Below are 22,190 nucleotides of genomic sequence, written 5' to 3' on the forward strand. Positions count from 1 at the left end.
CACTTGACCCACCCTTTCCTTTTGAACGCGATGAGCCACGCATTCTTTTGCTCAGTGAGTGGTGATTGAGTATTAACGATTGGCCTCCAACAAATCTATCAAATCTTCATTATTGTTTGATTTTTATTGGCTTGACGATTAAAAGAAGAGTTCTCCATAATTTTGTTTTGTCGCAAATTAAAGAATTATTGGTTCCGGGAATAACCAGAAACAACCTAAAACCATCTTGCCTGCGCACGCAACGCAAGTCGTAAAACTTGTTCTAGGATCTTTCACAGGTGGAACTCTTCAAAATGCTTGAACTCGTTTCCGTCCGTAACCTACTGACCTTAATCAGGTCAAAAGACGATAATAAAACATTAACAAAAACAAATTATTGTGATTCGGCCAAACTTCAACCGGCCCTGCTCTTCCTGCTGCCGGGAAGGAACCATTTTAGACGAAAAAAAGTCATATTTTTTCACAAATCGAACGGTAAGGAGAGTTGTAAGCTTCTTTAGTAAATTACCCAGTTTCGTAAAAATTCTTTAAAGTTCAACATACAGCTTTTTTTACATTTATGAGGTTACGAATGAAAGAATAGAAAAACGATTTTCTTAAGTCGTTAGAATGACATGACGTGCTAACGCTAAATCAAACTTAACTGGTAAACCAACCCATCTCTAATCCCTTTCTTCCCACTGTATGTAGAGGGACATGTAGAGGGACATGTAGAGGGACATGTAGAGGGACATGTAGAGGGACATGTAGAGGGACATATGGTTTATCAATATTGATTACCTTTTTTCCAGATCGTTAGACGATGTATGTATCCTTGATAACGGTAACTTTGTTAGTTCTCTACGAGGTTCATCCTGATGAGGTGAGACAGCTTGACCAACTCACAATAGTCTCTATTCGATATGCGAAGGGACAAAACATTCTGAGATAAAAATGTAAGATTCATGCTAAATAAGAGAATAAATGAGGAAGCTTTAGGTAAGCTCTAAGGACTAAGCTCTGGTATACTTATCCTATGACAATGTGTCTAACCTAGCAAATAAGGTTGATTGTCTTCAAACATGTAAATCATAATTTGGTGCCATTCATATACGAAGTAACTGACTCTTTCGATCCCTATATCTCTTTAACCTGTTCAGTTTTGGAACACAGTATAGGTCGGCATTGTGTGATGTCGTAATAAATGGTCCAATCACAATCAATTCACTACTTGTTTAACATGGTTTAGTACCCCGGGGAGGGGACTCCGGAAAAAAGTACCGGGGATGCTCGTCGTATCTCTTAGGGGTAAAAATTCGCGATGTGGTATCTTTTAGGGTGTTAAATGCGAATTTTTGAAAATCAGCATTTTCTGGTATCTCTTAGGGTGTAGGAAAAGGAGAGAAGGCCACAAGTTTATTAGTGTAGTACACTATTTAGTGCCACCCTCATTAAATAAAGTTGTTATTATCATTATTATTATAGAAGCGCGCATCGATATGGCTTATCCCAGGCGCTTTTTATATAAAATTCAATCTTATTTGTTGTGGTATCTCTTAGGGGTTAAAAATCATTCAGCCACTCCCTTTTTTAAAGACTTCCGGTATCTTTTAGTGGTGCTTTTGAAAATTTTCGACGAGTATCCCCGGTACTTTTTTCCCGGAGTCCCCCCCCCCCCCGGGTTTAGTACTGATAATTTGGTAAAGCGGGAAAAAAGATTAAATAACGGTGTTCAATGGTTTGATGACGTAGGGCCGTATGATTGGCAGATTCAGAAGAGATACCAGCCAACCTCATGTCGAAGCCATCTACAGTAGATACAAACAGCAATCACATGGAGAGGTAAGGATTTGATTTTTTTTCGAAGCACCATCAACCTTGAGGTGCAGCACTTACGAAAGTGAATTTCGAGTTGCTTTCCCGTATAGGCAACTTACTATGGCAACTATCCTGGTGGAGGAGCATGCTCTCTAGACCCCTTGTCACCGCTGGCTAGTCAACCAGGATGGATCAGGGTCGCAGCCGGAAGGGAGGATTTCCAGAACAGTTTAGGCTGCGGTATGTGTCTGGAGATTACGGGCACTGGTAAAGGGAAAGGAACGGATCCAGTGACAGGTACCTTGAGAGCAATTGTACATGACCTGTGTGGCGGATGCAAGCAGGGTAAGATATATTTTAGTTCATCTATTTATCCCGTGAGTTATTTCCCTCCCATCATTTAGTCTATCACCCTTCCTTTGCAGGGGCGGCGGAAGCTAAAAGTCTTTGGGGGGGGGGGGGGGGCACTGAAGATTATATTTAACGCTATGTGATAATGACAATGTTTTGTTTGATTGCAGACGCATGCGCCGTAAAATAATGACTAAGAACCAAAACATTTGGTGGGGGAGGGGGGGCACGTGCCCCCCCCCCCTCCCCCGGTTCCGCCGCCCCTGCTCTGCCTTTTCTTTCCTTCAGTACTTTCTTTCTCCCTCCTCTCTTTCTTTCTTATTCACACCTCTCATTCCTATATTCCTCCAATCCTTCTTCGAGTCAGTCTCCAAATGTCCATTTTATAATTCGTTCATCTATTGATTTGTACAAAACCTACCCCTGACCAGGTGACTTCAATCCCCTACCATTCTAGTTCGCCTTTAATTTCCTCTCTATCTTCCTTCTAGCCATATATTCTCTCCATTTATTAATTAAGTCATTTATTCACTTGCACAATTTGACCTCAAATTCCGAAAGGTGACTTGGACCTCTACATACCTGGTGATGGAAGATGGGAAATCTTCTTTAAAGCCATCGACTGCCCCATCGTAGAGGGTACCAGTGGTAACATCATGATGAGGTTTACTGGCAGTAACCCATGGTATATCAAGTTGCAAGCACGTAACACCAGGTGAGGGCAGCTAAACCTAATAATATTCAAATTATTCCCCTTGAATGAAAGTAAGTGGCTTGGCCATTTTGTAGACGCGCCGAAATTGTACCAAACCTCTCAACAATCACCTATTAAGTGGGAAACCTCTATATAGCGACCAGTGGTCAAAGTCCCAAAGGGGGTTTTGCGCTAAAAAACACCAGTAGTCTATTAATCATCCAACCTCTGTTAAACGGCTACCTATTAAGCAGCCTCTAATTAGCGACCACATGACAATTCCCAAATTGTGTCCCTGACTTATAGACTGTTCTTTGTTTATTAAGCACAAAATCTTTGCTCGTTGCTCAAGAAGGCTCCCAGATGTGAAATTCGACTCGTGCCTATCCTATTGTTAAATGCTGCAAAGCAAAGCCAGCCCTTGAATAGTTTTTTTTGTACACAGGGTTCCCGTGGCAGGGATCGAGGTTCTTAAAAATGGCAAATACTCTTGCTTAAAGCGTGTCAACGATAACTATTTCGTGGGGGACCGGCTCGGTAAGGTGGATTTCCCCATGCAAGTGAGGCTGACCGCTGTAACGGGTGAACAGAGAGAGACCATTATCCCCGCCATGAAGAACGACCAGGACACTATAACTGATATCCAGTTCACGGGCAGCGAGGCTGGTGGTAAGTATGTGATACATGACGTCACTTCTGCTGGTATGGAATCATGTATGACATCACTTCCGCACTAAAATGACAGGGTAAATTTGGAGTGCATGTGAACAAACTCAGTAATGGACGTACCGTTTTTTGATCATGCCATTGTCTAATAATCATTCTCATTGGATGAGCAATTTTTATCTCAGGAGGACCGTCTTCTATCAAGTGTATGGGACAAGGCAACAACTCACCCTACCCCCCAGGAGGAATGGGTAAGTAAAATGATCCCCTTCCGGATCCCTTGCAATGCTCTTTCCCCACATCGATAGTACCGAAAAAACTAAATGAATATCAAATACTGAATTTACTATGTTGGTTTCAATCCCTAGAGCCCGGTTCCTCTGGCGTATCACCCGGCCAGCCTACACCTGGTCCAAGTCCAGTGCCTTCACCAGCACCAGCACCATCTACAATCCCTCCCACTTATCCATCAAGACCAGGTAACTTTATATAATTAGCAATTATTCGCCGAAGGCGAAGTGAATGTCGGGGAATATTTACCGAGACGCGAGTCTTCGAGTCTTCGAATCTTCTTTTAGCAAAACTTTTAGGCCATACTTCGTTGCCTTTTTAGTATTGATAGGAATGGCATTTACTTATTCATTTTTTCAATTTCCTCATCGGAAATCATAGCAAAACGATTGCCGGCAGATGCCATTTTGTTGCCGACTCAATATTCCGAGATTCAGAGGTGAATATCGTACAATATTCACCTCCAATTAACCAATGAGCGCGCGCGTTCTTAGGAAGTACACAAGTTGGTATATGCTAATATTCTATATTTACCTTTCCATTTTCCTATTAAGTTCTTTGTTGTCTTTCAAGGGCGTCCAAAAAATGCTAACGAACTTTTCCCTATCGGAGTCGATTTTTTGAACTCAGCACTTCATCTGATTAGACTTTGTTATGTCTTTCTTTTGATTCGAAGGTTTTTATTTAGGTTCCTCTCCAGATCCCCCTTCAACCCCTTCCCAAAAATTTAATCTTCATTTCAATTCGATCTGTTATTTAGCCGCGCCCTGACTTTGATCAACCAAAGGTATTTTCAAGGTATCAATAAAATTTGAAGAATTAACAAAGTTTTGTAATTTGTATTCGTCCTAGAAAATGTCAACTTCTGTAAGCGACGTAAGGGAGGAACGTATCCAGATCCTGACAGATGTAGCGGGTTCATCATTTGTAACATTGGTAACACCCATAGGATGACATGTGGTGATGTTCTTTTGTTCAACCCCAATGGCATGAACTGTGACTTACCAGGAAGAGTAGACTGTGGAGATCGACCTCTGGACAGTCCTAAAGACAACCATGAGGACATCCAAGGACAGTTTGGTGACCAAGTACAGGAAACTGGGATCCATGGACAACCCAAAATACAGGAAGAAAAGCCAATAGGGGAACGTCTGAGAAATGAGTCCCTACCCTTTAGAGGAGGCCACTTTTCCGGGGAGATTGCTAATAGTCAAGAAAAGCCAAAAATAATGGCAGACCATGGTCCAAGAGATGATAAACAGACACTAAAGACAGGTAGTGCAAATTCTCCCAGCTATCAAGAGTTTGACGACAAGGTGGAAGTCGATGACACTCAAGAGACCCCTTCTATTCGACTCGGCGTAGACTTCCGTGAAAGTAAAAAAGAAGAAAAGAGCGATGACTCCAAACAAACTGATACCAACCATGTAAAAACGACAAGTTCGAAAGAACCAGTTCTACATGTGCTGATTAATGGCGATACAAACCTTACCCCTATGTCATCGTCAAGCAAATCAGACGATGAGACAAGCAAGCCTAGACCTTCTTTCCAGATAATGGTCAACAAGGACGGTATCAAGGCAAGCTTGGGTCGAAACCAAGAAGAACGCAAGAAAATGGACGACAGTTCTAATTCTGACTCCGACACACAAAAAACAAAACACACTTTTCATTTCGTCATTAATAATGATCAGAGAAAAAGAGTTAACGACCAAGCTGAAGAGAGTAATTCAGGTGCAAGTAAGCAAGAAGGAAAAGTTGGTGGAGGAGATGAAGAGAGAATCTCTAAACCCAATTTTGAGCTGACCATCAAAAATAACAAGGACCAGGTCATTGGTCAGGAAGAACAAAGACAAAAGCAGTTAGAATATCATGATGGTAACAATGATGATCAAGCAGAACAAGGTAATGGAAAGAAAGGTCAAAATATGACACGTGGTAGTCAAGGTGATGATCATCCAGCTCGCGGTATCCATAATAAGGAAATACCTAATGGTCAACAAACTCAGACACTGGATGCAGTCAAACAGAACGTGAATGAGGTGAAGAATGTTAACAAGGAGGCCAAAGTACAGCACTTGAATGGTGCAGATAAAGGAAACGAGCCTGGAATGGACATTAAATTCCTTCCACCGATGCCACTACATGACCGAAACTTTTCTACTAACGCGAGCCAAAATACGAAAGTTATGAATGCCCAAACTAGCAATGATAATGTTTCTATCAAAACACCTGTTAAAACGAGTGATGATACATTAAAGATTGGTTTGGTCCAAGGTGACATCAACAAAAGTAAAGAAGGAGGACGAATAACTCAGAATAATACGCAAGCAGGTAACCAAGAAAAAGTAATTGAGATGAAAAAAATTAATGTCAAGGAAATCGAATCGACAAAACCGAATAATGCACAACAGTCAAATCATCGCACCAGTGGTGTAAACATTATAACAAAGCCTTTAGGACACTTGCCTATAACTAGTACCATCACCAAGCCAATTGAGGCAAGCCACCAGGATAGCTTGAGGTTTAAACCACCCCAAAGTGCGTTTAAACATCCTTTAGAAACCTTGAGCTTTGAGAATCAACGACAAACTTCTATTTCTAAGGAGCAGCTTAAAGTAGAGAATGTCAAGACCACTGAGCATACAGATAAGTCATTGGCACAAGATTCGATGGGGAGTTTGGAAAAGAATAGAAAAGAACCGGGCACTGAAAAAGGAAGTGAAAAACCAGAGAAAGCTATGGACACCAGTGATGTTAATGCTCCTGAAAATTCCGAAGGCGCCCAGGTAAAGGTCAAGAGGCCTACCCTTGATATTCTAGTCAATGGCAACAGTGGAAGAACGACCGAACTACGAATGAGAAACAGCAACAATGAGATCGCACGACTGAACGACGTGGGTGGGAAGCAAACAACAAATCGTAACCCAGTCATTGGCATTACCATCAAACATAAGGGAGGCCCAGACCATCACATTCTTTTCAGCAAGCGGCAACGGCTCTCAAATGACAAGCTTCGTCATCATCACAAACATCACTAGACCAATACTATATTGGCCTGCGCTTAGTGGTCTGATTGTAGTTTTGAAAGGACAAAAGACGTTTCAGAAAACACAGACATGTTAATGTTTAAAAAAATCATACTCATTGAAAACAAACTTGGTCTAAAATAAGAAAATGTTATGCCTATCGTTCTTTAAGAACGAAAAAAACAAAGTTGAAAGTCATAAAGTTATGATAATTCGAAAGTGTCACAGAAACAAATAATTAGATATTATTACAAATGAAAAATAAAGCTTAATGGTGTTAATTTATTCGTGTCAATTAAAAATGATTAGTCTGAAGTGTGAGAAAAGACTGCATAATCCTATACATTCATCCAATCTAATTCAGGTCCATTGTTATTCTTATACGTTCATCCAATTTTATTCAGGTACATTAATTTTTATTCCTATACGCTCATCTAAGTGATCTAATTCAGATCCATTCTTATTCCTATACGTTCATCAAACCTAATTTGGTCCATTCTTATTCCTATACGTTCATCTAATCTAATTCAGGTCCATTCTTATTCCTATACGTTCATCCAATCTAATTCAGGTCCATTCTTATTCCTATACGTTCATCTAATCTAATTCAGGTCCATTCTTATTCCTATACGTTCATCTAATCTAATTCAGGTCCATTCTTATTCCTATACGTTCATCTAATCTAATTCAGGTCCATTCTTATTCCTATACATTCATCCAATCTAATTCAGGTCCATTCTTATTCCTATACATTCATCCAATCTAATTCAGATCCATTCTTATTCCTATACATTCATCAAACCTAATTTGGTACATTCTTATTCGATCCTATCTAATACCCAATCTAGATCCGAATATTCTTCCGAGTATCTGAATACAAACATGTCTCAGGTAATTCTCGTAGTTATGCCAGGTGTTGGAAATTAAATGAAGAGTTAAGGGATAAAATGCTGAGAAGATATCGAGCAATGATTCGATAAAACACAATAAAAACGATTAAATAGCAATTCCAAAAGCCCCAACACCCACAACAACTACGGTCAAAGGTTGCGAATATAAAAAATATTGCGAATATATTTATGCAAATGAGTAATTCCAAAACGATGCTACGGCCACATCTTGTGTTTCGCAAAGTAACATTTTGAGTTGTATGGCGAAGTACTGATATAGTAAAAAGTGTTACACAGTAAAATACACTTAAGAGGGAGCTTAGACGATTTGAAAGTAATAGTACGCTTTAGCATTCTCGTTTTATGAAAATATTTGTAGCCGAAAAAAAGTGTTTGACAAAGAAGTCCAACTGCAAAATCACTGAAGGGGAGACCGTAAAGGGGAGAACCGTAAATCGATACGACGGTGTTCGTAAAGAAGACGTCATCAGAATGGCCACGATAATAAGAGCATTAGCAGCAGCTGTTGGTACAGCTAAGACACGTATAGCTTGTCATATCAATGACGAAAAGACTGTCCTCATCACTACTTCTTTTTGATACCCCTCATGGCATTCTTGATAGCTTCAAAGCCGAAGGACATAGGTTGATCCATTTATCCATACTTTATCTTTGAAGACGAAGCTAAGACGACCAGTTTAAATTTAAACTAAAGTCAGTTCTATTGAGTTATGATTTGTTAAATAAAATAAAATAAAATAAAATAAAATAAAATAAAATAAAATAAAATAAAATAAAATAAAATAAAATAAAATAAAATAAAATAAAATAAAATAAAATAAAATAAAATAAAATAAAATAAAATAAAATAAAATAAAATAAAATAAAATAAAATAAAATAAAATAAAATAAAATAAAATAAAATGTTTAAAAAAAGTTGTAATTAGTATTAACTTGATAAGATATTTCATTTATCTTTACAGTACGGACACTTTATCCGGGAAAAAGTTAACCAATTATATTATACAACAAAAAGAAAATATTCTCGTAGATTTAAATACACATCTGACAAATATCTTATGGATGTCTCACGATTAAGGGTCTTTTGAAAAATGTAGGAAGTGACCCTCAATCGGTAGACTAATGGATAAGTATCATTTATTACACAATATTTTTTATTCTGCTGAACTTGTTGACAGAAGAATGGATGAATGACAGCATGGATGGGTGTTCATCCAAGTACATTCCTTTTCCAATATCCAATAGAATTCAGGTTCATTGAATAATAATGGAAACTTTATTCTTTTTCTTAAATACAGTTGTAAATCTCTCTACGTATAGGCAATTAACAACTGGCTACTTGAAATTGATTGATATATAAATGATATAGATATATATATATATATGTATATATTTAAAATATATATATATTAAAATTTCATTAAGTCTGGGCTTTCCCAAATCTCATTTTTACAACAAAATATATAATACGTGGCTCTAATGGCAAGATTCATTATTTTTTTGATTATATAGTGTTGTTGTTTTTTGTCGACTCCAATCTCATTCATCATGTCTAAAAACGTAGAACATTCGTCGGACAGGACGCCAAGAGAGCTCATCGAGAGGTTTACAAATTTAACGCGATCGAATTTACTGGTCAAATCTTTAATCAAATTCTTGTATTTTTCTCTTTTACGGATTGCATTGTTATTAAGGTTAAACTCAAACCCAACTGTTAGTTCCAGAACATAAAGGTACTTGGACTGTATTAGGAGAAGGAGATCTGGACGAAAAGTGTCACCAGTAATAATTGAAGGACTTAAAAAACCATTTACATCAGCATAGAGTGAAGAGCGATGATTAATTACAGGTTTGAGCGAGTTGGCAATAAAGTTAAAAATTGAGTCATGTCTCCATGTAAAGCGTTCGAGGTAATGGTGACAACCAGCAACAACATGGAGGCGTGTCTCAGGATTAATGCAAAAGGAGCAATCAGGACTTTGCGATAATCCCCATCTTGTCAGATTCTTTCGTGTAGCAAGGGAGTTATTTATGTAGCGAATGGTAAAGTTGTAAATGTTCTTCGGTAGGTTAGACTGAACACAAGACCAAATAGATTTAACAGATGACAATGAAAACTTTATGACATTTGAGAAAAAGAAACCTTGTGATAATAATAATAATAATATTATTATTATATTAGCAATTATTATCATATTATATTATTATATTATTATTATCATTATTGTAATATTAGCAATTATTATTATATTATATTATTATTATTATCATATTATTATTATTATTATCATTATTATTATTATTATCATTCCTCTTTCTATTACTACATATCAAATCTGAATATTTTTCTAAGCATCCGAATACAAACTCTTCTCAGATCTTTCATACTTGTCATGTAGATAACCGGATTCAACAGCGAGTTAAGGGTAGTGATGCTAAGAAGATACCAAGCAACGACTCTGTTTGGATTGGGTTTGCTAAAGATAATAAACACACCAAAGAGAGGCAGATAGCAAACAATAATAAGCATCATTATCAAGAGCATTGTCTTCAACAGCTTTCTGTACTTGAGAACATCGATGGCATTGGACTGTGTTGTACTGTTGGGCCGTTCGTTACCCTGTGGTTGGATCTGATCACAGTGGATCTTCAGGGCTCTGAACGACATCGTGTAGCAAAACAGGATAATAAATGACATGATTATGACTACAGAAGCCGCCAAAACGTTGCTCATAGTCAAAGACAGAAGAAACGGATGGCAAACTGCAAAAATTGAGTATAACAAAATAAACATTAAGATCAACCTCACTCTTCGTACTGTGACAACAGATCTGTACCGCGTCTTGAGTCGTATGGCCAAGTATCTGTCCACACTGATTGCTGCCACTGTCAAAAGTGTTGCATTGCCAAACAAGACTAAGAAAAAAGTTGAAATCCATCGAGCATAACAGTAAGCTTTGGCATTTCCATTTCTAAACGAAAATATGATGAAGGTAAAACCTGGTTGCCCAAAAAGTCCCACTGTAAGATCACTGATGGCGAGACTTGAAAGTAAAAGATACGACGGTGTTCGTAAAGAAGACGTCGTCAGAATGGCCACGATAACCAGAGCATTAGCAGCAGCTGTTGGTAGAGCTAACACAGAGTTGATGACTTCAAGGAAAGTCATGTTTTTCGCATCCTCGTTGGTGATACTCTTCGAATAGTTCGTGGCAGAAATAAAGCACGAAGTTATTGGCTGGTCCATGGCCGAAATGAGATAAAGTGATTTGTGCTCAGTCAATTCGTATTATAGGACTCAATAATCGCACTTTCGAAAACACATCTAGTTTATTTGAGGATTGCAAAGCTTCGTATAACCATGTGATCTCAGGGAAAGTGATTAGAGCCAATCAGAATGCATATCAAAAAAAGAATCAATCCCATTAAACTTTGCGTGCCCGATCTTTGATGAGCAGGGAAAAGACACAAAACGGCGGAAAAGGACCGTCAAGAAGAAGTGTCATTTAGTCAAGGGCCGTTTAAAAAAAGCTTAGAAATGTTTTAACTTCAAAAGATATTGTGAAAGAAATTTTCCTTAATCGCCCAGATTATTGTTCATGGCTCTTCTATTACATCCGGAATGACGGCTTAAATGCTCCTGACTGAAAAAGCTCCTCACAAGCTTCCTAAATAGGTTTCTTCCTGTCCCCTTTGTTTTATCTCTTTTTTGTTTCATGCACAATAGACAAAATTTATGCAGCCCTTGAGTTTATTTTACCTCTGGAACCCGCTAGACAATGGATCACTTGTACTTGCTTAAACCCTTTGAAAACAAAACCCTTTAAAAACACGAACTACGTAATAACCAGAGCATTTAAATAGCAGGCAAAATAACAGACAAGATGGTATAATTGTGAATGTACTGTCGCTTTTATACCCTGCACGATCGTCATAAACAGTTCAAGATAGTCCACTTAAACATCATATTACAGACACTGTTTTTCCCCGCTCTATTAGGCCCCGTCCACACGTATCCGGAAATTTTTGTATCCGCAAATTATTTTTTTGCGGATACGAAAACGTTTGCGTCCACACGCAGCGTATTCGAATCGTTTTCACCGTCCACACGTATCCGTTTTCGTAAAATTTGCGGACACGTGTGGACGCAACCCGTATTCGTAAAAAAAAAATTTGCGGATACGAAAATTTGCGGATACGTGTGGACGGGGCCTTAATCTCCTCAGAATAGTGGAAACCAAAAACGACTTTCCCGTCTACGCTTGACCACTTAACGCCAAGTAAGCTATAACCCGCGAGCACTCGACTCAATACAATTTCTGGTTCGCCTGTCTACCAACATTTTACAGTATTACTCAAAATCCTGCAAAATCCCAATGCAATTGTATAATCCCTCTGCATATTTGATATACAATATATAGCTTACTTTATTATCTTTCTTCTGTTACACATATCCACTTCTATGGGTTGGAGGATCCTTAATGTCAACCCTTTGGGTCGTGTTTATGCAAACTTATAATAATAATAATAATAATAATAATAATAATAATAATAATAATAATAATAATAATAATAAACTCTTTCTTTACTGAGAGTAGCACTAAATTGCAATATGCTAACAAACCTGTGGCCGTCTAAAATATAAACTACGAATATGTGTGTATAAAAAACTATAAAATTATAATTACAAGATAAAAACCCCTGCACTAAAAAATAAATTATAACTAATAGTTAATAAATCATAATTAAAAAAAAAAAAAAGAATGCACTAGATTATACTATAAAACGAACCTTCCACTATCTATTTATTCAAATTAATGTATTTTTTTATTTATAATGTTTTGTGGAAAATAAAAACCTTTTGACTTTTTGGCCCTTAAGTTGAGACGGCTTCAATCTAACTCGAGGCTTGTACATACCTCAAACCTATTATCGTTTTTGACACTCGCTAGTCTTGAAAGATCTTTGAAACCAGGAATTTCTTGGGTTTTGAAGAAATGAGTGTGAAAACCGTTGACCCGAAGCCCTAAAAAGTCACTTGGCCGGTCCCCGAGGGAGACGTCAGCATTTGTTCTGCACTCTTTTGGCTCCCCCTCTGTTTAGGTTCGATTGTGTAATCTCCAAAGCGAGGCAATTTGTGGATCTCTGATTTTCCTTGTCCTTGTCGTTCTCTTTGCCATAACTACTTCTTTGTATCTTACACAATATATTCAACTTATTGCCCTTGATTTCGTTTTTCATCTGGACTTCCCTAACCATAAACAAACACTTGCACTCGCTTTGCCCCTTTAAAACACGTTATACACGAAATAGATTTCTAAGCATCTGAAAACAAACTCTTCTCAGATCTTTCATCCTTGTCATGTAGATTACAGGATTAAACAGCGAGTTAAGGGCAGTGATGCTAAGAAGATACCAAGCAACGACTCTATTTCCATTGGGTTTCGTAAAGATAACAAAAACACCAAGAAGTGGCATATAGCAAACGATAATAAGCATCACTATTAATAACATTGTCTTCAGTAGCTTTCTGTACTTGAGAACATCGATGGCATTGGATTGTGTTGTACTGTTGGGTTGTTGGTTACTCTGCGGTTGGATCTGAGCACAGTGGATCTTCAGGGCTCTGAACGACATCGTGTAGCAATACATAATAATCAACAAACAGATTACTAATTCAGAAGTCGCCACATAGGAGCTTGTGCTTGAAGACATGAAAAATGGGCAAGACAAAGCGAATATTGAATGCAGCCAAACTGACGCCAAGATCAACCTGACTCTTCGCACTGTGACAACAGATCTGTACCGCATTTTGAGTCGTATGGCCAAGTACCTGTCCACACTGATCGCTGTTATGGTGAAGATGGTTCCACAGGAAAATAAAGCTAAAAAAACAGTTAAAATCCACCGCGCATAACAGTACCCTTCAACATTTCCATTTTTAAATGAAAATATACAAAAGGTAAAAACTGGTTGCCCAAAAAGTCCCACTGCAAAATCACTAAAGGCGAGGTTAGCCAGTAAAAGATACGACGGTTTTCGTAAAGAAGACGTCGTCAGAATGGCCATGATAACCAGAGCATTAGCAGCAGCTGTTGGTACAGCTAACACAGAGTTGATGACTTCAAGGAAAGTCATGTTTTTCGCATCCTCGTTCGTGATCCTCTTCGAATAGTTCGTGGCAGAAATAAAGCACGAAGTTATTGGCTTGTCCATGGCAGAAATGAGATCAAGAGTTTGTCCTCGGTCAATTTATATATTTTATGTATAGAACGACCACTCAAGAATCGCACACCCAAAAACACTTCTGGTTTATTGGAGAATTGTGCTTTGGTGAGGGTTTATAACCAGGTAATCTTAGGGAGAACAATTAGCCAATCAGAATCCATGCCAAAATTGTTTTCCAAAAAAAGAATAAATCCTATTCAACTCTGCGCCGGCGCCCAATCTTTGATGAGCAGAGAAAAGAAATGAATTGCCAAAAAGGACAATACAAAGAGTAGTGTCATTTAGCCAAGAGTCTATTTTTAAAGGCTTTAAAATATTTTTACTTAAAAAATATTCAGTATAATAAAACACAGTTTCCTTTATTGTTCAGGTTATTATTCATGTGTTTTTTTTTCTGTTTAAATTGAAACCGGAATGCCGTCTTAAATGGTCTCGATTGAAGAAGCTGCCCAAAAGCTTCCTCAAAACTTTTTTCTAGTCTTCTTTCCTTTGTCTCTTTCTTCTTATATTCACAATATACTCAATACATATAGCTCCTCACAATACAACTGGACACTCTTAGCCACAAAGGATCACTTGTATTTGCGTAGGCTCATTAAAACTCATTAAGCACGAAATATTTTTCTAAGCATCTGAAAACAAACTCTTCTCAGATCTTTCATCCTTGTCATGTAGATTACAGGATTAAAGAGCGAGTTAAGGGTAGTGATGCTAAGAAGATACCAAGCAACCACTCTGTTTGGATTGGGTTTAGTGAAGATAACAAAAGCACTAGCAAGGGGCAAATAGCAAATGAAAATGCCCACCATTATCAAGAGCAATGTCTTTAAGAGCTTTCTGTACTTGAGAACATCGATGGTATTGGACTGTGTTGTACTGTTGGGTTGTTGGTTACCCTGTGGATGGGTCTGAGCACAGTGGATCTTAAGGACTTTGAACGACATCGTGTAGCAATACATAATAATCAACATACAGATTACTAATTCAGAAGCCGCCACATAGCAGCTTGTGCTTGGAGACATGAAAAATGGGCAAGACAGAGTGAAAATTGAGTGCAGCCAAACTGATATTAGGATATACCTCACTCTTCGTACTGTGACAACAGATCTGTACCGCGTCTTGATTCGTATGGCCAAGTACCTGTCTACACTGATGGCTGCCGCTGTCAAGAGTGTGCCCGAGGCAAGCAAGGCTAAAATAACAGTTGAAATCCATCGAGCATAACAGTAAGCTTTGGCATTTCCATTTCTAAACGAAAATATGCAAAAGGTAAAAAATGGTTGCCCAAGAAGTCCCACTGCAAGATCACTGATGGCGAGACTTGAAAGTAAAAGATACGACGGTGTTCGTAAAGAAGACGTTGTCAGAATGGCCACGATAACCAGAGCATTAGCAGCAGCTGTTGGTACAGCTAACACAGAGTTGATGACTTCAAGAATTAATAGGTTTCTTGCATCTTGACTTGTGATACTGTTTGAAAAATTATTCGCAGGAACAAAGCAAAGAGAAATAGGTTGGTCCATGGCAGAAATCAGATGGAAAACTTGTTTAAAATACTCTAAGGTATCCGGACCGGGTTTTTGTTTTCACTTGAATGATTTTTTTTTGATTTTTTTAATTTTTAATTTTAATGTGGAAACGTTCTAGAAATCCTTATAAAATAACAAATTTAATAACGAATACTTCATCAATCTTATTAGATGAGAATATAATATATACTTTGAAGACTCCAGTGGTGTCGAAAGCTCAAATTATGCTTAATTTTACTCAGTGAATCAAAGGTCTTATTCACTATAATACATATAATAATAATATTAATATTATTTGTCATGTACACATTTTTAACCAATCAGTCAATGTCAAACGACTTTATTTCGTTTTTAATGTGGAAACTTTCTAGAAATCCTTATAAAATAACAATTTTAATAACGAAACTTCATCAATCTTATTAGATGAGAATATAATAGAATATAATATATACTATGAAGACTCCAGTGGTGTCGAAAGCTCAAATTATGCTTAATTTTACTCAGTGAATCAAAGGTCTTATTCACTATAATACATATAATAATAATATTAATATTATTTGTCATGTACACATTTTTAACCAACCAGTCAATGTCAAACGACTTTATTTCTTTTTTAATAAAATCTTTGTCTTTATTAATAGTTTTGAAATATGAATCAACCCTTTGTCAACAAAAACAGAAAAGAGTTCCAATATTTGTTAAATAAACTTAAGGCCTACGGGTTTTTCGTTTATGCATCTCCGCCGATGACTTTTCGAACACTTGCATTTTAAAATACGTACATTAATTGCCCTATTTCACTATGACGTCACATCAAAACAATCTATTGTTTAAACGCAAAGGATCATGGTCGTCGGAGGGGGTCAAATCAACGCAAATTCACCGAAAATTGTTCTAAATCCCGTATCAATCCACGAAGAGAAGTAGAATAGCCAGCAAACTCTCAGAATATTTTTTAGTACATATTAACACATATTATATCTGAAAACCAGGCCATTTTAGATTAAACTGTTTCGCTAGGAGCAAATTTTGTTGAATTTTCTATTGGATTTGGCGATTCTATCATAAACAAGCAGTGACGTCATAGTGAAATAGGGCCATTGCGATTGGATATACCTCTTGTTTTGTCCTGTTTCATCTCTTTAATTTTTGCTTTGAATTCTATTCTGAAATCAAAAGACCAGCTGGTGTTTAATGCGACGCATGCGCCGCTGAATTATTCCCATTAGAGTCAGAAGCCAAAGACATGGCGGCCATGTTGGTCGTATCGACAAAGGAAGGTACTAGAGAGTTTTAGATTTACGTTCACGGCAAACGTGAAACGTCAGTTGACAGTGAAAAATTATTTCAAAAGGAATTGCAAAAAATAATCCAGAAGGTAGAAAAACAGAAGAATATTTGTGTGTGTTAAGAAAGTTTGCAAAAGATAAAGTTAAATACAGGAAAAAAGCGTGGTCACGTTTGCCGTTTGCCTGGAGAAAAAAAGTCAATCTAAAACTCTCTAATGAGGAATCTTATCAATTACGACATACGTTATTATGTGGTACTAAGAGTTTTTTTCATTGGCCCGCGATCCTATACTTGGCATGGTATATAACTTTCGCGGTAATATGTTATTTCCGAGAACCGAGAGAAAAAGCCCTTATTGATAATAATAATAATAATAATAATAATAATAATAATAATAATAATAATAATGATAATTTTATTCTAGCGCATTACATAATATCTCAATGCTCTTACAATATAGAATAAAGCAATAAATAGTGAATAAATGAATAAATATATATTATATACACTGCAATAATAATAATAATAATAATAATAATAATAATAATAATGATAATAATAATAAGCTAATAAATATAATTTTTAATTAACCATTAAAAATATAATTATCCATGCGTCAGATAGGATTGTCTTAAGTTTTCCTTTAAAAGATTCAGTGGATGGAGCGTTCCTCATGGATAGCGGCAGATCGTTCCACAATAAAGGCGCACATATGGAATAAGCGCGAGATCCATAGTTCTTAGTTCTGAACTTTGGTCTTGATGTTTATTGAATGTTGCATGAAAACTAAGTACGGCTTGATAAAGACTGACTCGAAATGTAGTACCAAATTATCCGATAAGGCGTTGTTATGTAATCCCACTTAGTAAAGCATTTATTTGGCATTTTTCAAAAGCCACTGAGGATAAATATAACATGAAATGCTTCTATTATAGTGATCTATTATGGCTTAGTATTCATTAGATTTACTTTTAACCTTTTGAGTTTAAAAAATACACCGTCATGGTAACACACGCGAAGGTAGAAGCACAGAAAATTGAATAGCCTGAAGGCTGTCCCAAATAATGAAATGACTTATGTTTGACTTATATGAAATGATTTACTTTACACCCATCACAGAGGAGGTGATTGCTAAGTTTTTAGATGGCCAGAGGCTTCAACTGCGGTTGTCAGAATTTGAAATAGTAATCAGTTATTGCGAAGGGAGGAAAACCGAAGAAAAACCCTCGAAGGATGAATAATACACAGAACAGCGCAAATCCTTACTCAAATATAATGACAGATTTACACGGTTGAAGTAACCTTTAATATATATTAGAAACGTGTTTAAACATAACACACGCACGAACACTTATTTTACATCTGTTTAGTCTAGCTCTTGCTTTTGAAAAGGACATTTTGACATCTCACTGCCCACGTTCTTGAGAAGGAACTGACTCAGAGAGTCTTAACATCTTTCTAAGTATCCTTATACAAGCTTGTCTCAGATCTTTCATTCGTGTGAAATAAATAACTGGGTTTAACGTCGAGTTTAATGTACTGATGCTTAAACACACCCACGCAACGTTTCTATTTAAAACTGCCTTGGTAAACATAGCCATCGCGCCCAAGAGGGGGATGCAGAAAACTCCCGTTATTGCAAGAACCAGTAACATTGTTTTCAATAGTTTTTTGTACTTACGAACATTGATGTCACTGGAATTTGATGTCTCGTTGGGTTGTTGATTACCCTGTGTTTGGATCTGGGCGCAATAGATTTTGAGTGTCCTAAATGACATGATATAGCAATAGAGGATAACAAACAAGCAAATTGCAACAGTAATAGCCCCCAAAAAACTCATAATTCCTAATGATATAAAATAAGAAAGAGACATTAGCACGGGTGTAAGGGCCCACACTCCGACCAAAAAGAATCTTATCCTTCGCAATGTCACCAAAGTTTTGTACTTTAACTTAAGCCGTATGGCCAAGTATCTGTCCACACTGATACCCAACATAGTAAATAACACGGCAATACTAAGCACAGCCATCAGCGAACCAGCTATCATACGAATATGACAATACATTCTTGCTTTCCTGTTCATATACAAAAATATCGTGGCGGAAAACACAGGTTGCCCAAGAAGTCCTACTGCAAGATCACTGAAAGCGAGACTTGTCAGCAAAAGATACGACGGTGTTCGTAAAGAAGACGTCGTCAGAATGGCCACGATAACCAGAGCATTAGCAGCGGCTGTTGGTACAGCTAACACAGAGTTGAAAACTCCAATAACAAGAAGGGTTTCTTTTTCATGTTGCTTTAGATCGTTCGTGACATTAGTGACTGCTTCGATACAGAATGCCATAGGCTTGTCCATTATTCCAAAAGCTTTGGGTTAGCGTTAGCTAGAGCTGTTATGTCGCTTGAACGAGTTTGTCAAACGACTCATATATAACCAAATATATTGACCCTGACATGGGGCCCTTTTGCGAACCAGCTCTCAGTCATTTTATCTCTCATTAATCTTAAGGGTAGAGATTATTTAGTAAAGGACACACAAGAACACTTCATGATAACATCCGAACGTCTTTTGACATTAAAGATGGTCACGTGATAAGTATTTCGCTTGTTTATTGGATGAAATCCCAGTGGGATTTTTGTGACATAATAGACGATTTACACAGATTTCACTTAGAATGACATGATATATGTTTTTTGCATGGAATTCACCATTTCTACGCTTTTTAAAAAAAATCTTTGTAAGCGAGTCATCTCAAAGCATTTACCAAAGCCAGCTGTAACGACCTAAAATGTTTCCTTGCAAATGTACCTTTAGCCTACCCTTTGTTTTGTTCTAGTCTTACTCAGAACCGCTCAAAACCATTTAATGGGATTTGACATAACAGTCACACTTATCTATACCACGAATCAGAGATCTTTAATTCTTGTTCACTTTTGAGTGGACTTCATAATTATTAGAGAACGCCGGATGCCTTTTCTTCATTCTTAAAGTGTTTTACCTTTTTTTAAAGTAAGCATTGTCCAGTTCGCTACCAATATTAACTTCCAAGTAACTCACAACGGAATAACAGACCTCCCACCTCGCACGTAATGTTTTCCCATTTGAGACCACGTGTCATTCTCTTGAGAATTAGATTCTTTGTTTGAGAGTATCCATACTTACGTGTTTTCTCATGCACAATGAGTGATATAAGCCTTTCCAAATTTAAGGAACTTGTGACCACCCATTTTGTTTCCAAATTGGAACATTACTTACCATCTTAAAATTTTTTAAATTTGAATTTTTATAAATTTTGATCCATCAACCTCCTATGATCCTGTTTTTTCTTTTCATTATTGATTTTTTTCCTCGTCAATTTTAATGTTAATCATGTTTGTACTGTATGTAAATTGTATGGAGAGGGAATATCAATTGGGACGAAAGTTCTGTTTTGTTCGCCAGTCACAAAATTTGTATGTCTCAAGTTTTATAAAATGTATATGTTTATATTGTGACAAATAAACTAAACTAAACTAAACTAAGCAACCGTTAAACAAAGATATGATACCCTAGGGAATGACACGTTGTCTGAAAAGGGACCCAAGGTACAGAGGTCTTAAGTTCTAAATCACCTAAGGTGGAAAACATCCAAGATTGCTGCAGCCAGTTTTATTCGAATACATTTGAATTAAATATACGTAGTGGATTCTGGTAATATGTTACCATTAATAGTGGTACTATCAGATCACCACGAGATAAGAGAAACTGAGAACTAAACGTTAAACAGTCATTATTTTTTATTCACGCGTTTATCTTTCATCGGACTAAAAATCACTGATCATATCGTGATAGATAAGCTTCTAAGCCCTGCTAAAAGGTCTTACCTCGGTAACGAATCCAGAAACGACCTCTAACCAACGTATCCATTCATTCAGCTATCAGCTATCGTGGCGCCCATAAAGAAAAACAAAATAAATCATTTATTGAGTGGGTAGGAGATTATGGTCATTCATCCTGGTAACATCCCCGTTCAACTGGTCTTGAATCAGTGTCTCAAAAGCCCAAGTAAATAAATAATTGCTAATCTATCTTAATAGATTGAAATAATATTAAAATAATATTAATATTGCTAGTATAACATTGGATTGAGTGGATGGACAGACGGATGAATGTATAGATAATTAAGATGTATGGATGAATGGGATGGGGCGTGACGTAATTTGTCGCACAGGTAAATTTAGAGATGAATGGGATGGAAAGGATGGAAAGGATGGAAAGGATAAATGAATAAATGGATGGGATGGGATGGGATGGGACGGATGGACGGACCGCCGGATGTATGGATGAAAACATAAACGAAGATTGGAGCGACTAAATTTCTAACTTCATAAACAGCAGCACAAATTTTTGCTTGTTGAGAGGGCGGAACAGAACAAGTAGGATTCATATAGAATATTCAAATGTGTAGGTTTCGTTCCACTTTTAGCTCTTTGGGTATAATAAACAAGAACAAAGAGAGAAAAGAGGGCAAATTTGTCACTTATATTCAACTGTCGGAAACGTTAATCAAAGGTAACCCATGCTAAGCTCGTGAAGCTTTTTGAGTACCAATCGGAACTAAGCCGATGATAACAATTGACACTTGGTGACTCATTTCATTGAGAGTATTGTGACCCGAGTAAGGCGATAGTCGGAATTATGTTTTGTGCAAACAATGTGTTGTCTTTATCAATTAAATTATTGGCTTCTGATTGGCTAGAATCCTTTTCTTTTCCGATTTCTGGTTACGAAATTTTTCTACGATTGAGATTATCTGGACCGAGTCTAATCGATCCAATATATGACAACAAACCAGGCTGTTTTCGGACTCTTCTTCCAACTTAATGATAGATACAACAATCTCATATCTCAAGGTCCAATAAAAAGAACATAAAGTAAACTAAGAATACTCAAAATATGCTGCTGATTATGAAGTGATTGAAAATCCAAAATGGCTTCCTCTGCAAACAACGTGCGTGGATTCTTCTAGTGACGTCACTTGGCGAATACAATGTATGCCATGGTTACGGGTGCTTTCACAATGAATCTTAAATTTGCTATTTGGAATGAGAGCTTTTAACTCAGGCACACCACAGACACACACACCGATAAACCAGGTTTATATCTACCCACAGTCTACTCATTCGAAGGTAGATGGCACCACAATGATACGAACGTTTTCACTATAGAAGATCCAACCGTCTGCTCTAATTGCAGCTGTTGTCATAAAAGTTTAGCTTCAGTTAAGAGAAATTAAGAAAAGAATAATTTTAACTATAAGTTTTTGTTTAAGCGATCAAAACTATCGCTCCTAGTGATTATGATCACCCGGCTAAGCTACTTAGCCGAGACCACGCGTAAAATATCTTTCAAGAGCACCCCTT

The 22,190-nt window shown here is 37.1% G+C and overlaps 5 protein-coding genes across 5 annotated transcripts; 1 reads left to right on the top strand and 4 right to left on the bottom strand.

The window, feature by feature from the left end:
• The first annotated feature begins 383 nt into the window (after positions 1-383).
• LOC116300933 (uncharacterized) lies at positions 384-7,109 on the top strand. Its single transcript, XM_031709908.2, has 9 exons — positions 384-474; positions 792-862; positions 1,732-1,821; positions 1,908-2,142; positions 2,710-2,863; positions 3,288-3,511; positions 3,694-3,759; positions 3,877-3,987; positions 4,652-7,109. Exons 2-9 carry the CDS (start codon positions 803-805, stop codon positions 6,838-6,840), a joined length of 3,129 nt encoding a protein of 1,042 aa, XP_031565768.2. The 5' UTR covers positions 384-474; positions 792-802; the 3' UTR covers positions 6,841-7,109.
• A 2,953-nt stretch (positions 7,110-10,062) lies between these two features.
• LOC116300926 (adenosine receptor A2b-like) lies at positions 10,063-10,986 on the bottom strand. The gene has a single exon (XM_031709895.1). The coding sequence runs from the start codon at positions 10,984-10,986 to the stop codon at positions 10,063-10,065; it is 924 nt and encodes a 307-aa protein (XP_031565755.1).
• Positions 10,987-13,037: 2,051 nt separating this feature from the next.
• On the bottom strand, positions 13,038-13,877 carry LOC116300925 (adenosine receptor A2b-like). Its single transcript, XM_031709894.1, has one exon. It carries the CDS (start codon positions 13,875-13,877, stop codon positions 13,038-13,040), a length of 840 nt encoding a protein of 279 aa, XP_031565754.1.
• A 695-nt stretch (positions 13,878-14,572) lies between these two features.
• Positions 14,573-15,490, bottom strand: LOC116300924 (adenosine receptor A2b-like). The gene has a single exon (XM_031709892.2). It carries the CDS (start codon positions 15,488-15,490, stop codon positions 14,573-14,575), a length of 918 nt encoding a protein of 305 aa, XP_031565752.2.
• A 2,666-nt stretch (positions 15,491-18,156) lies between these two features.
• LOC116300923 (adenosine receptor A2b-like) lies at positions 18,157-19,285 on the bottom strand. The gene has a single exon (XM_031709891.2). The coding sequence runs from the start codon at positions 19,141-19,143 to the stop codon at positions 18,193-18,195; it is 951 nt and encodes a 316-aa protein (XP_031565751.2). The 5' UTR covers positions 19,144-19,285; the 3' UTR covers positions 18,157-18,192.
• Between the last annotated feature and the right edge of the window lie 2,905 nt (positions 19,286-22,190).

The sequence above is a fragment of the Actinia tenebrosa genome, unplaced genomic scaffold, assembly GCF_029948245.1.
Source record: "Actinia tenebrosa isolate PJP-AT-01 unplaced genomic scaffold, QUT_ActTen_1.0 PGA_scaffold8__29_contigs__length_14323225, whole genome shotgun sequence".
NCBI classification, from domain to species: domain Eukaryota; kingdom Metazoa; phylum Cnidaria; class Anthozoa; order Actiniaria; family Actiniidae; genus Actinia; species Actinia tenebrosa.